This window comes from Ostrea edulis, chromosome 3 (genome assembly GCF_947568905.1).
Source record: "Ostrea edulis chromosome 3, xbOstEdul1.1, whole genome shotgun sequence".
Classification (NCBI taxonomy): Eukaryota; Metazoa; Mollusca; class Bivalvia; order Ostreida; family Ostreidae; genus Ostrea; species Ostrea edulis.
Genome location: NC_079166.1, coordinates 78,841,584 through 78,857,426, shown reverse-complemented (window position 1 = coordinate 78,857,426; position 15,843 = coordinate 78,841,584). Strand labels below are relative to the sequence as shown.

Below are 15,843 nucleotides of genomic sequence, written 5' to 3'. Positions count from 1 at the left end.
CATATTTTTATGGCCCTACTTAACACAACTGTGATGACAAGTTGAATTCGAAAAAGTTCGGCAACGGTTACAAAGTGAATGTATTTTTCCCAACGAAAAAAAAGGTAACTCTTCGAAGCTGACTAGCTACTGGAGGTGTCCGTTTGAGATATTACGCCAGATATCTGACCTTCTGTACGAAGTAAACTGTGGTAGCCTTGGTAAGCCGCAAGTTCTGTTTCGGGAGACTGAGAAAGACGACGACGCAGTTTGTACAGAGGAGGCGGATGATACCAAATCAGAGTGCCCAACGAACGAAAACACAGGCCATACGGTCGATGAATATGAAAATGCACGTTGATGCCATCCTCCCCGCTAGCATGAAGACGATGTCTTATGGTACGAGTTTAAGAGGCCGTCCACGGAGATATCAGGCAGTCGCTATAATAAGGCTGGCACATGCTATTCTCCACAATTTGAATTATACTCAATAAAAGTGAAGATCATACACCAATTTTATCGTATGTAAAGTAAATTTCGTGAAAAACATTGTTAAGGGCCAAAACTTGGCCCATTTCATTTCTCTGAGGAGCCTATATAATCTATAGAAAACGACCACTTTGGAAAATTAAATAAAACCCAATACAATAAAATTTGTATACAAAGTATAGTCACTATTTAAAGAAAATATCTCAATAATTAAGATGAAACAATAAAATTGCTGGGAAACCATGTTACTGCTGAGTGTTTACCGACAAAAGTAGCCGATGAGCGAGTAATTTGAGTTACCTCCCTTTGCGTAAAAAAATAAAATGACCCAAACCTTGCATAAAATGCAATTTTTGCAGAAAAGAATATTTATTTAGAATACATCTACCTTATTTCAATATGATTTATACAAAATGTAAACGTTTAAATCTTTTTTTAATTATATGGTCAAAATATAAATATTCAGCCCGGATCTCATCAAGGTTTCGTGGGTAAAAAAAGATGGCTGACAGGTGATGGAAAAGTGCAGTTTCTCTGGCAGTGGTCCTTGTTTTGGGGACTTAACACCCCTTACTAGTTGTTCTAAAGATATAAGCGGGCATTTAAGATATCTGAAAGTTGGAACGCCTTACAATTCAACCGAGATTGACCTCCTGCTCTACAGATCGGGGTATTTTGATGTAGAGCGATTGTGCAGACGACTTTTACTAGTATGCCAATGTCATCGTGATTCTTTGGGGATTTACTGGAGGCAACGCACCATCAAATGCTGTTATCCATTACATAAAGGAAAATGTAAACCAGACAGAGCTGTGAACTTCAGCGTGTCTAGGGAAATATTTTACCTATTTCAAGAAGTTGTTCCCGTTGGAAGTGGTAATATATCAATGTCGAATTTTCTCTGATCTTTTTCTTAGATAATTTTGTCTTTGGTTGTTTGACAATTTTGATATAAATTCTCATTATGGATCAATGCCAACAATTCATTTGATAAAATTAGTTTTTGTTTGAAAATAATTGTTTGTTTGTTTTTTTTCAATGTAGGAATTTGTAAAACCTGCAGAACACAACACCTCTAAATCGTTGAATCAAGAAACAATGAAATCCTATGCGGACAAGATGAAGAAGGTAAAAAATAATAAAATAGATATGAGTGATAAGCTTTTAGGAAATGTTTTCTGTAAATGTTTTTTTTTTGTCCTGCAAGCTATGTACATGTAAGCACTGTATGTATAAAAATTATTATATTTATTCATATAATTAAATATTGTGTGACCATTATAAGAATCACCAAAATATATATACTATAATGACTTGGAGCTGTTAAAGGTTGATTTGTGTACAGTGTTACTACTAAATGCATGATTACCTTTTTCTTTGTCTAATCACGTTAAATGGATTATATGTCACTGGGAAACATGAACATGTTATTATTATTGGTTGTATGCCTATGCTTAGATGTATAAAAATATTAAAGTACTGCCACAATTTTTAAAAAGCATGTAAAATATATCATTTCAAAATCCATTTTGGTCATCTTCCAAATTTATAGAAAGTGGGGAATTTGGAAGTGATTACTTAAAATGTTTACACACATTAAATTCTATATCCCAAAGATTTTACTGAATTATTATGTCAGAGATTGAAGATCATGTTAGTGTTGGCCATGCCAAATTTTACATACAGATGGCACATGGTATAGCAGTAAATTTCAAAGTCAGACCACTCCCTTGCTGAACATGTCAGGAAAATTTACAGTTTCAAAATTTGGCTCTACCCATTTCCTTTTATACTCCTACTGGCCTCAGTTTTAAACTTATAGCTCAAGTGTTCTAACACTGGATTTTAAACAATCATAGCTGAGTTATTCCCTTTTGAATCTGCAAAGTGATCATGGTAGTAGGCATTATCATTTGATATGCATACATATGCAAGTCATTATTAGTTTGTCTTTTCATTTTTAGCTGGGGTTGAGGGTTCTACAAGTGTCGCAGCTCAAATTTCTACCCCTCTGTCCTCAATGGAAGCTGCAAAGCCTGGTAAGATAAAGGTTTGCCATGTCAAAAGTGTGATGGCTAATCTCATTTGAATTCCAGATTGTTTAACACGACACAAAATCTTATCATGATATGTATGCATGCAAACACCAAAGCTTATTAGTGTAGTAAATATACTAAAGCTTGTTAATGAAATATTTCTAAGTATTGATGCTGTTGATTAACTAAAATGCTAAGTACTGTGCAAACATGAAATCATCATTGGTTTAACTATTAATGATAATGAAATTGTTCTTTTCATGTTGGAATATTAAATTTTGATGCTATGATTTTATCAAAACACCCATTTTATTACAGACATGGAAAATAATGATAGTCAAATTACTCTTACTGCAAGCCAATTCTCTGACTGTAGCAGTGAGTATACTTTTATCTTTCAATCATAGATTTTAAATCATTTGTAAATTCAGACCATGGCTCGGCTGACCTTGTTGTATTGTCATAATTCATAAATGTAAATTTTGAAATACATGATGATAGGACTAGTACTTCTACATTTCATATATATCTATATATATTTTTAAAATATTATTTATCATATTTATAAACATGTATGTATATGTATTCCTTGTGACAAGTCCTAACGAAATGCAACTAAAGTTATGATTTCACAACCATAATTGCATATACATTATAAAAATTAATTAATGTTAACATTAGAAATGACACAATAATTATAGAGATGTGTGTTCCTTTGATAAGTAACATTTTTACCATAGGACCTTCATTGTAAACTTTCATGTGATGCCACCATGCCAATCACAACAATGATTACTTCATGCAAATACTTGCATGTACATTTATACACAATTATCAATGCATGATCAATGCATCTATAGATCAGAGGTGATGGTTTAAATTGGACTGGATGCTGTTTGAATAAATTCTTATTGTATAATATAATTACATTTTAGCTTCCGATTTGGGATCCCAAACACTGAGCAGTCTAGATGAATGGGAACCAGAGATGTCTGCCTTAGAGAGAGTCAATCATGTAATTCGTCAAATATCAGATGACAGAATATCCCCGCTAAGGTAAGCTTTGAATCTATGAATATACAGGTTTCTTTTAGCTCACCTGAGCTAAAAGCTTAAATCATAATTTGTTTGGCGTATGTTGTTGGAGTTCTTATCATTGTCATTAACATTTTCATTTCCCCAGAACCACTGAGACAATGTCAATCGAACTTGGCACAAATCAAAATCTATGGCTTGAAGGAGATTCATGTTCAAATAAAGGGCCATGCCCCTTCAAAGGGGACATAATCACGAAAAGGCAAATATATTGTGAGTTCTTTGAAAATGTTCTTCTCAAGAACCACTAGGCCAGAAAAGTTGAAACTTACATGAAAGTTTTCTGATATTGGGTAAATTCAAATTTGTTCAAATCACTGACACTGGGGTTAGGGTGCGACCATAATTGGGGCGTCAAAGATTTGCAAGCATATATAAAGGAACAAGAGGTCCACAGATTAGATATTTATTTCTAAACAAGAGGCCCACAGGCCTTATCGGTCACCTGAATACTAGTGAAAAAGTATTACTACTTCCATGGGCTATGAAATCTAGAAAAAAATTCCTGTTCTGTATATCTAAGCTAAATTCTAATGTTCAGCAACAGTATAAAACAAAATGTGTTCTTAAAACTTCACTGCCCTCAAAAGTGCATACACTGATGAAAGGCTTTAAATAATACGTGCATCAAAATTAAAACATCAAAATATATGACTAATTTGGACTCATCCTTAAGTCATAACCCTAGGTTGTGAAATTCACCATTTTTTGTACATCCTTTCTGCTATTCCTTAGTATACATTCAGATTTTATACAGTATCAGCAAACTTACAAATAAATACTATATATACAAAGTTTGACCCCACCCTGGGGTCAAAATCCTTACTCTGTGGAAAATCAAATTTACAATTTTGGTAAGACTACCTGCTCTATCCATTTAGTTTCAATTTAGTATCAAAAGCAGTAAAGAAAATGTTATTTAAGTGTTTTACACATAAACACTATATAACAAGTCTGGCCCCACCCTGGGTCAGAATCCCTACCCCGTTGATCATGATATTTACAATTTTGGTAGAGGCCTTCCTGCTCTACATCACTATGCATTTAGTTTTTCTTACATGTGTGTGGTTCTTGAGAAGGAGATTTTTGAAAATTGGTCAACTTTGGGCAGTTTTTGCCCCACCCCTAGGGCCCCAGGGGTGCAGGAATCCTGAAATTTACAATTTATGTTCCCCTTGTCCCAATGATGCTTCATACCAAATTTCAAAAGAATTGGACTGGTAGTTATTAAGAAGAAGTTAAAAATGTTCAATTGTTAATGCACGACGGACGAAAACCAATTGCAATAGGTCACCTGAGTAAACTCAGGTGTCCTGACATAGAGTAGATTCAAGTTTATTCAATATATTTTACGTGGAAATGTGTAGGAAAAATCTTTTCTCAATAAATTCAGGATCATCAGTAGTCAGCTAGTCATATCTGATAATTTGCAAGCAACTAAAGTCAAAGGGGGGGAGGGTGTTGTTGATCTATTTGTCTTGAACTTAAACCTTGCTCAGGTATGGGGACACACCCCCTTGACAACCAGGTAGTATGAAAGTTAGAGACCGGACAAACTCAAATCTATGACATTGAGTGACAGAGTGATGGATATGAGTTTTACTAATATTCTTGTTTATTTACACAACATTTTGTTTGTAGATCTCAGCTGAGTACAAGATGGGAAGATGCATCAGAAAGAACACGAAACTATTACAGACAGAAGACTTGTGACATAATGAAAAACATTACAGAACTAATAGCTCCCCTTCAATCCGAAATTTTGTTGACAGATATTTCTCGAAAACAATTTACAGCTGACAAAGATAATGATGACCACTACTTCAACTCTATGGTTGCAGCATATCAAGAAGCAGGATCTCCATTTCTAAAGCGACAAATTTTATCACTCTTTGTGAACCACTATTCAAAAGAAACACTTACTGCTATACCCGGATTAACAAAGCACAAGATAGACTCTGCTAGGAAGTATGCCATGGTGAATAGAACTGACCAGCTTGATTCAACTTCTTCATTCTCATCAAAACTCCCCACAGACAAAGTTCAACATTTCATCAGTTTCATTTCCCAACCACAATTTATCCAAGATGTAGCTTTTGGAGAAAGAATCTTAAAACTGTCAAGTGGCCAAAAAGTACACATTCCCGATGTAGTAAGAACTGTGATTGGTAGCAGAATAATATCCTCATACCTTGCATATTGTGCGGAAGTCAATTTTCATGCACTGAAGAGATCAAGTCTTTACCACATCTTAAAACAGTGTGCAGCAAGCCAGAGGAAAAGCCTGTTTGGATTGGACAATACTACAGCAGATGGCATGACAGCATTTGACAAACTGGTGCAGTTATCAGAAAATATGGTTGCATACAGTCCAAATACAAGAGAAAATGTATTTAAGGTACATAAATTCAATGCATTTTAAATAGAAATATTTAGAAATACTTGTACAGTGTACAAGTGTACTTATGATGAAACCTTTCCAATGGTACCCAAATTTGACCTCCTGATGTTGAACTTTTTCTGTACAAAACTATTAATCTTGAACGTAACTTTAGAGAAATAGAACTTTCATATTTCATAGGTGACCATGTATTCCTATTCATTTTAACATTATTTCAACAGTTATTCATCTTTTGGACCAATGTCTCTCAAGGTCATTTTGGAAAAGTCAAGGTCACTCAGAACATATACCTTATATATGAGGAAAAAGTGCCTTATTGAAAATGTTTTTTGAACCTGTATTGATCATGTCACATAAATAAGTAATTGGGGGATGACTTTGATACAAAGGTCACTCAAAGTCATTTTGTAAAGGTCAACATCACTGAACATACATATATATATGTGAACAGTCATTCCTCATATGAAATAGGTCATTGGTTAGAAGTATTTCGTGGAGAATCCATCAGTTTTTGTAATATTCTTGTTTATGGGTAAGAAACTTGGAATGAAAATATTTATAACATTACTTTTTATACCCCCTATAACAAAGTTGGGGGGGATTACTGGAATTGGGTTGTTTTGTCTGTCTATCCGTCTGTAGGCCCCCAAATATAGGGAAATTCTTTAAAAATCTTCTTCTCAAGAACCATTAGGCCAAAGAAGTTGACATTTACATGAAAGCTTTCTGACATAGTGTAGATTCAAGTTTGCAAATATCATGGCCTCCAGGGGTATGTTGGGGCCATAATAGGGACTAAGGTTTTACATGCAAATATATATGGAAAGTCTTCAGATATGGGCCAAGGTGACTCAGGTGAGCGATGTGACCTATGGGCCTCTTGTTTTCTAACACTCAGGTAAGAGGCAATTTATACCTGTTAACAACACCCTTTGGGAGATTGGGGTAAGCATTGCTCACAGTATCTCTTGTTTCTAAAATTTACCTTTATGTCTTTTCTTCAATAGCTAAAATTTCCCCCTATTTTTCAGGATATCGAGTCTAGATTGCACACTGAAAAGCGATATCTCTCATATGATTACCGATGGCATGTTGAAGAGTGCTCCACATTCCAGACCATTGCATACAATACTCGTTAAGTCATGAGAACTTCACCAATCTTTCAAAGACATGTCCTCATGAACATGATGAAAGCTGCAAGTTCTGTTCAGATATCCATGCAGCTATTGATGATATTGAACAAATCATTGTGAGTGGACAGTATTTCACCAATGAAATAAGAAGAGAGTTTATTCATGACTTTCAAATATGTAAAGAAAATATTCTACAGTGGAAACAACATATTTTGAGAACAGTTAATCAGGAAACAGCAAAAACATCAGTATTAGAAAACTTGGAAGAGGATCAAGCCCTTGTTGTAATGGACTGGGCCATGAAATTTCTACCATGGATAGACCGCGAAAAGCAAACTGATTTTTATGGGAAAAAGGGCATCAACTGGCATGTGAGTGTTGTACTATCTAGAAATGAAAGAAGTCAGATAAGTACTGACTGTTACGTACATCTGTTCAATAGCATACCGCAAGGCTGGTTTGCAGTAGCTTCAATTCTGGAGAACGTTCTTCATTGCATCAAAATACAGAACGACAAAATAACAAAAGTTTATCTCAGAAGTGATAATGCTGCTTGTTACCATTGTAGTCCACTGATAGCATCCATCCATGGCATATCCGAAAGAACAGGAATTAACATTTGTCGATATGACTTTAGTGAGGCACAAAGTGGCAAAGACATATGTGACAGACGCACAGCTCCTATGAAAATTCATGCAAAACGCTTTGGCAATGAAGGGCATGATATAACCACTGCTGAGGAGTTGAAAATTGTCCTCGAGAGTTACGGTGGCATTCAAGATTCACATGTGTACACGGCTGAAGTCAATTTCGATCATCAGAATGTGAAAAAATGCTCTATTCCAGGCATCAACATGTTTAATAACTTCAAATTTGAAGACACTGGTATACGAATGTGGCTTGGATATGGTATTGGAGAGGGAAAATTCGTTTCTTATAACAGTTTATCATCTACCTCTCAAGGAGACACAAATCTTACAGTAAGTTTATATCATGCAAATGATTTAAGATGACATAATCAAGTCCCATTCCAAATGAAGTATACTGGAATCACCTTGTCCCTCAGTTTGTCTGTCTGTCTGTAAACATAATTGGTCCAGAATATCTTTAATACTAATGAGCTGATATGTACATCTTATATGAATAATGATGTTGAATGTGCACCTGCTACTTTGATTGAGATTTTTAAAAAAAATTATGGATATTTTTTTCCATTTTGAAGGGGTATTGTCAATGTTCAGAAACCAATGAACAGATTTGATTCATACTTTGTGTATATATTATATATATAATGAAGTTGTGCACTTGTCATTTTTATTGATTTTATTGAGATTCTCTAACATTCAAGGAAGTTATTGATATTTTCGTTTCACATGGTTTTTTTTTAACTTTATGGACGTAGTCATTTTCTTTTAGAGTTTGTAGCAATCTGTTCTTTACTACAGAATATAATTATATCATTGTCTTGCATGTACAATTGCTCTCAAGAAAACAGAGATCAGAACATACCTTAAATCAGGAAAAACTTCCTTATTGCAAATTTTTGAACAAGTATTGATATTATTACACACAAATAAAATAATAGGCAAATGACTTTCAGACAAAGGTTAATCAAAGTCATTTAGTAAAGGTCCAGGTCACACAACATATGCATTATATATATATATAAATCCTTGGCTTCCACAGTATTTTTTTTTCAACCGCCGCGGTGGCCAAGAGGTTAGAGCGTTCACCCCGCATGCAGAAGGCCGGTGTTCGAATCCCGGCCGCGACAAACCTAAGTCGTTAAAACGGGTAGTGACAGTTCACCGGTCTTGGTGACGTCTACATATGAGTGAAAAATTCTCGAGAGAAACGTTAAGCAAGATACAATCAATCAATCCACAGTATTTTAACAGTTATTGATCATTGTGTAAGTCATCCTTCTTATTAAGTAGTTCATTCGATAGAAGCAGTTAGGGGAGCATCCATCAGTTTTACTGTCATTCTTGTAAAATTACAGATTTTGGAGCATCCAATGGTGACAAAAAGGGGTAACACTTGCCAAAGGAAAAGAAAGTTCAAAGAAACTCTCCCAAATCAGGAGGTATGAAGTACATGTACACATAGGATAAGGCCACTATTAACAAATTGTTTGTTGGGCGTTTGCCTACCCTACCCCTTTGATGATGGGTAGGTAGGTAGGTAGGCTTTTTTTGTTGGTCAGGATTAATTTTTTTTCGTGCATTAAATATTGTTCTCCCACATACGTCAGTGCTGCTGGAATTTTTTGTACATCGTCTACATATATCTGTATATTTTGTTTGCTATATTATATCTTTTCATTAGCTAAGTTCTTTGTCATTTATTAAATATGCTTTTAAATGTACATATGTGCCAGCCTTATCATATTCAGCTCTATCATATTTATATATCTGCTTTTGTATATAACATCACTATTCATCAGTACACCACTTTGCACCACTTTATAAATAAGAATTAGTTTTGCTTTGCACTTTTGTGTTGTTCAGTGTGTATGCACCCTTTAGTTCTTAGTCATCCTCTGCTTTATGCTAGTAGGCATGCAGTGTTATATATTCCATTGAACATGTCCGACACATGGAACTAGTGTGACAACTGTTTTATGTAGATTTGAAATTTCTAAATGAAATATATAAGTACTGCTCAGTAACATAAAAGCATGATGAGTGGATTTTATTTCAAAGTATTTCTTGGGTATAAAATGTAAAGTAGCAGTCTAAAACATTGAAAACAATATGGATTTTGTATCTTTTTTCAAATTCTAAGAAAAGCTTTGAAATAAATGTTAGATGCATTTCTACATGAACTATTAACCAGGCACTGCAAGCATTGTGTAACCTGGGGGTTCCAACTAGCATAGAATCTGTTATAATGGCTTGGTTTGAGAAAATAAATTTATCAGATATGTACTTCGACATGTGCTCTATGTTGTGTCTACGTTCGTCAGCCGCAGTTGAATCCGTGTCAAACTCAAGCAGTCTATTGGCTTTGCTTCGTTCCTTTGAGTTTTTAAACTCTATATTTACGCATAAAGTTGCGTACGATTTTGTCCTCTTCAGGTCGGACATTTTGAAACAAACCATCAAGGAAGCGCTTGAAGCGAATCAAGGTGAATGTGAAGCGCTTTACTGACTCGGACGGCTAAAATCCGACTCAAACTCGGTTCTGTTCCGCACCCGACAATAACCAAAAAAAAAAAACCATCGCTGTTGGACCAATAATTTTTTTTTGGGTCGGCGACCTTTAGAGAGGGTCAGGCGGCTAACGCCCAACAAACAATTTTTTAATAGTGGCCTAAATTCATATTACAGCCAAAACCTGTTAAAATAATGAACACTTCTGTTATCTATGCAAAAAATGAAGATATGAAAAAAATTATGATTAGTGATGTGTACATTTTATACACAAGAAAACAGGTCTTGTCTTCATCACTAATATTGGAATTGTTCTTAGTTACTTGATACTACAAAGCCTGGTGTATAGATGTAATGTATCATAAAACAAAATAATTTGATATTTATATTTCATCCAGGAAGCTTCTATACATGTGGTAAATGAAGTGATGGATGTTGAGGATGAAGTCACAGACGTGGTAGATGAATACACATGTGGTGAATGTGGTGTTGCATTTACTTCTCTAAAAGACTATAACATCCATCAAGACATCGGCAACCACAATATGACATCATCTGACCATGTGAAAATTCTGTGGACCAGGAAATGTGTTGGCATCAAAGAGAAAGTCACCAAGCATCCCTCTCTTAGTGAAATAGAAAATGCATGTGCCCAGAGAAGTTTAGTGAAGGGCTGGGCTCTCAAAGGCAAAAGAATCAGTAAACGGTTCAATAAGAAGGTTAAGGACTTTGTTGCTCAACTCTTCAAAGAAGGAGAAAGGACAGGGCGTAAATATACACCAACAGAGGCTTCAAAGAAATTAAGAACAGCAAGAGATGAGGATGGAAGCAGAACATTTTCACCAGAGGAATGGTTGAGTTCCCAGCAAGTCCAGGGACTGTTTTGTAGATTTGACAAAAAATCTAATTTTGTTGTTGAACCTAAAGAAGAGACTGATGAAGACTAGAATGACATTATTTATGAAATTGCATGTCAAGAAAATGAAAATAAGCTAACAAAGTCAATTTGCATGTAGAATATAATAGTCCCAAGTAATGCATCAAACTACATATTAGTACAGAAATACAAACATCAGTTGATATATACTTTAGATTCCTTATTGTATGGAGTACTTTTAAATATGACGAAATGATTCATATATGTGAAATGCAGTCTGTTGATCAAGAGTTTTTGCATTCATTTTAACAACAGGAAAATAAATGATTGATTGATTGATGTTTTCCGCCACACTCAACAATTTTTCAGTTATATGGTGGCAAGTATTTTCATTTTGTGAGCGATTCCTCGCACACATTTAGGAGTATGTATTATTAAATTTGCCAATTCTGGATTTAATTAGAAAAAATTATGAAATTTTCAAGAATTCAAATTTCTTGTAATGTTCAAAGTTTATGATGTTACCCTTCCTTATATACTGGGCATAATACACAAAATGAGAGCGCGGGGGGGGGGGGGGGGGGGCAAATAAGACTCCATACTATATCCATAGTACTTAGTATATGATTTGTATCTACATATCATATATAAATTCCATCAATTTTCATAATTTCTGGAACAACAAGTTTGTTTTAAACAAGTGTCAGTAGCATGTATGCATGCTAGCTCTTTCTTTGCAAACCAAAACAAGTATCAGGAATAAAGACAAATGCTAATAAATTGGTAGTGTGAGTGAATTTATATAGCCTAGGATTCTTTGTGTTGTGTAATTTCTTTACTGATATTATGTGTGTGCTCATTAGTGTGTGATGATTAATGATTAATGATTAATAATAAATCCTATGTACAGAAATGACCCAAAACTAATCAATATTATAGAATTTTATAGACTGATTTACCTAAGCATTGTTTTGCCTTTGTTACATACAATGTACATTGTATATAAAAATTGAAATTTAATACTGAATTTTTATAGGTTCTAATTTTGTCATGAATTTTAATCTTTTAATCATTGATTGGTTATATCTACTTTATATTTTTTACAATTTATGTAGATAATCGACCTTTATTAAAGTTGTTGACCTTTTTGCACTAATTGAAAATTTTGAGATTTCAATTCAACTTTTTTTTATCAAACGTTGTTTTTCCCACTGAATTTATTTTTGTAACTTAAAATACACCTCTTCAACTTTGTGGGTGTACAGAATTTATTTCTTTGGTGACATTGTATTGGGTTTTATGAAATCTTAAAATTTGATAATTATCTTGTAGAATATATTGATAGGAAATATGTGGAACTTTAACCATTAATAAATTCATTCATTGGATGAACATGCACACAAAAACCCTCTTAGTTATTGCATATAGTGTATATCTAACATAAAAAATATTGCTTTTCTCTATTTCTTGATTACATGATATTTTAGAGCTATTCAAACTTTGCACTTTTTCTCAATATTTCGTGACCTTTTTGCACCGAAAAATGATTTTAGAGTAATTATTTCATGTTAAACCAAAACGAAACATGATAGAAACTTTTTATTTGGCAAATTCAATATTGGGGTCAGTAGGAACCTGTACACAAAGTTTCATGAAAATCTGAGAGATAGCTTGTGCCGACCTCTGCCTGATTTCACAATGGACACCCTCTTAACATGTTTGGCTCCATTTACCATTGTGTTAGATAATATAGTATTTTGATTTATGTAATGGTAATGACAGACTTGTTAAAAGAAAATGTGATATTTGCGCTTGGGAGGACACGCACAAGCATATGCAGACGCGTGCGCAATTCTTTATTTCCTTTTTTAATTGTCTTTGCCAGTCAGTGAAGTAAAATATTGATATTTTATTTTGCTGAATGGTTAACACAAAGTTCACTAAGGCTTTGGTCTCCATTGAAGTGATGATTTAGAAAGCAAAATAGCTTGTTTAAAGGATCTGTAATTGCTCTGGTACATGTGACTTGTGTTTGCCAAATACTGCTGTATGTTCTTTTATGCGAAGACGCATGAAGCTAGGGTGTGGGTGATGAACCGGAAAACTGTATTTCTTATGTTATCTTTATTGCGAGAGTTATCACCCTTGTCATTTTAATTACTTATTAGACATACTCAAATAAATATTTCTGAATTGTTAGTTTTGAATTAAAGTACATACAATTATAATCGTTGTGTTTCTATAGTAGATTATATAAAGGTTAGCCAGTTTGGGTATGATTAGTATTTTGTTTTAATTTGCAAGTAATTATACACTACGGATCATGTATGGTACTGCGGATATATAAGATTTTTCTATACGATGAGTTAAAAGACGGTGCTATAGGTAAAACTCGACAAACCCTGCAAGGTACGTAAAAGTGTTCGGAACTCCCTACTTATATTGTATGTCTTAGTAGTAAGTGTGCGGTCATCTGCTTATTACTGCCAGAGTGTGTTCCCTGATATAGAACAGGTATTAATATAGTGATAGGTGTGCGGTCATCCCTGCCTATTACTGCGCAAGGGCAGGTGTGTGGACATCCCTGCTTGTCTTTGTGGAAGTGTGTTGGTGTGTGGAATTCCCTGCCAGTGCACTTGTTCGCTATCAGTCAATATATCCTATATAGGCGCAGTACGACTGATTAAGTCTGAGCATTGTACATATTTGCGGCATCTCGGGGCTATCCGTTTCTACTACGGGTACGAGCCCCCGGGGGTTCACAGGTATTGACCTTCCTTGCACTTAACAGTTAGTAAGGGTTTTATAGAGTTAAGGAATCCAGTATAGGTACGGTAACTTATATTCACCCAATCTATTGCCTGAGATCACATTTGTCTGAAACTGAAGCATGGTTTTGGAGAATTTCATTTTTGAAAAGGCAGTTGGGGTATAAGTACGGTGACCAAACGTAAAATTAATGCAAATTTTGTTTAAAGTAGAGTTGTAATAATGAATATTAAGGGGGTACTCTACATCGTCATAATGGCTGACTTCTTTCTAAAACTTGGTGGAAAATATGAATATCAGCAATATTTGTCTATCCATTTAAAGAATTCTCGCTTAGCTGAGTAGCTCAGTAGGATAGCACGTCGACTGCTGAATTGTAGATCGCATGTTCGAGTCCAGCAGGGGTTTTACATTTTTCTGAGATTGCTTTCAACCAAAACTGTATTTTTGACTAAATAAAGAAAATTTGAAAATTTTCAAATTCAAAATATTGTTGTACATATTATCCACTTTTCATCCATATCAAATTTCTCTGGTGTAGCATGCCTTCTTAAGAACAAATACCATGTTGTTACAAAGATTGTCAGCAGGAACCAAAACATATTTCTCGTGTAACTTATCTAATTATTTTGTCACTTCTGGTTTCCGAATCACAGAAGGATAGATGGTACGAATTTTCGTTTTGAAGTGTCTAATGCGGGATTTTAATCTTCCTTTTACACATTTAATCCATTCTGACAATGTATCAAGTTCTTCTTTTTCATATCTAACCCATTGTCTGGCATAATATTCAACAAATTTCATATATGAGATTGATCACTGTTCGATATATTTACCTTTCATTATAGAGTTATGTCGTCAATTAAAAGACCGATGTATCTTGAATGGATCTTCAAATTTTCATTAGTACAATCCTGATTGTATTTAATGTGTTACCTGTGAACATACTCATTTAACTCACTTACCTCCGTGTGTCCAGTCAGTAAACATGGTCCCTTCCTGTTCACAGAGTGAGGGGTCAACTTTCTCGTCAAATCTCTTAGACATGTTGAGAACAAGAAGATAGAAGGCTCTTCTGCTGAGGTAGACCTGGTGACACGCATAATAGGCACACTGTCCACCAAAGTCTAAAATACTCAAGAGTTGCTTCCCTTCTTTTCCCGTGTCAGCTGGTAGGTCTGATAGGAGAATGACGTAGCATATGTTTAGGACAGTATTCAAACATTCGGATTATGTTTCATTTGTTAAAAGTTTTTTTTTATTTATTATTGATGGACTATTTCTAACCATATGAATAACATCACATCTATATTTCGGTACATTCTATTTTCACGTCTCATTCGCTACTCGTTCATTCATATAGATGTTTCACGAATTGTACATGATTTGTAACAAATTTGACACACAACTTTCAAGGCTGCTACAGTTAAGGTACTTGGGTCTGTGGTCGCGTGGGACCTCCGCGGTTAGCTCACCTGAGCTGATAGTATTTCAAGAATTTCAAGTCATCTTTTGTCTGTCATCTTCTGTAAGTCTGTCCATAAACTTCCCATTTCCATCTTCTACTCCAGAACCACTGTGTTAATTTCTATCAAATTTGGTGTAAATCATCCATGGGTGAAGGGAAATCAAGATTGCTCTACTGAAGGGTTTTGTCCCCTTCAGTGCGGAGATAATCACAGAAAAGAGAAAATGTTGTGGGGTCATTTAAGAATCATCTCAAGATCCACTACACAAAAAATGCTAAAATTTACCTAAAAGCTTTTTGACATAGCGTAGATTCACGTTTGTTACAATGTCGACCCTTGGGGTAGTATGGGTCACATCAGTGTATCAAAGATTTACGTGAGATTATATATGAGGGAAATCTTTAAAGATTCTTCTTGAGAATCATTGAGCCAAAACAATA

The 15,843-nt window shown here is 34.6% G+C and overlaps 2 protein-coding genes across 4 annotated transcripts in view; one reads left to right on the top strand and one right to left on the bottom strand.

Annotated features, from left to right (window-relative positions):
• Positions 1-15,843, bottom strand: part of LOC125676208 (uncharacterized) — a 441,312-nt gene that overhangs the window by 54,134 nt on the left and 371,335 nt on the right. For both annotated transcript variants that reach the window (XM_056159101.1, XM_056159100.1), the window contains one exon: positions 14,900-15,112. In XM_056159101.1, the coding sequence (XP_056015076.1) occupies positions 14,900-15,112 (213 nt within the window). The remainder of the gene's footprint in view (positions 1-14,899; positions 15,113-15,843) is intronic.
• Positions 430-11,704, top strand: LOC125677481 (uncharacterized). 2 transcript variants are annotated; one of them, XM_056159105.1, is made up of 7 exons: positions 430-2,507; positions 2,823-2,882; positions 3,440-3,560; positions 5,241-5,997; positions 7,032-8,113; positions 9,136-9,219; positions 10,687-11,704. In XM_056159105.1, the coding sequence occupies exons 5-7, from the start codon at positions 7,421-7,423 to the stop codon at positions 11,233-11,235; spliced, it is 1,326 nt and encodes a 441-aa protein (XP_056015080.1). In that variant the 5' UTR covers positions 430-2,507; positions 2,823-2,882; positions 3,440-3,560; positions 5,241-5,997; positions 7,032-7,420; the 3' UTR covers positions 11,236-11,704. The 2 variants fall into 2 exon arrangements, with proteins under 2 accessions (XP_056015080.1, XP_048771517.2); XM_048915560.2 differs by lacking the exons at positions 430-2,507; positions 2,823-2,882 and having other exon boundaries at positions 3,393-3,560.

Bases quoted from the DNA above. Each gene is read 5' to 3' on its own strand.
- LOC125677481 (XM_056159105.1), top strand. From the start codon at position 7,421: ATGGACTGGGCCATGAAATTTCTACCATGGATAGACCGCGAAAAGCAA. The intron at 8,114-9,135 runs GTAAGTTTATAT...GTAAAATTACAG, and splicing joins AAGGAGACACAAATCTTACA to ATTTTGGAGCATCCAATGGT. The intron at 9,220-10,686 runs GTATGAAGTACA...TATTTCATCCAG, and splicing joins AAACTCTCCCAAATCAGGAG to GAAGCTTCTATACATGTGGT.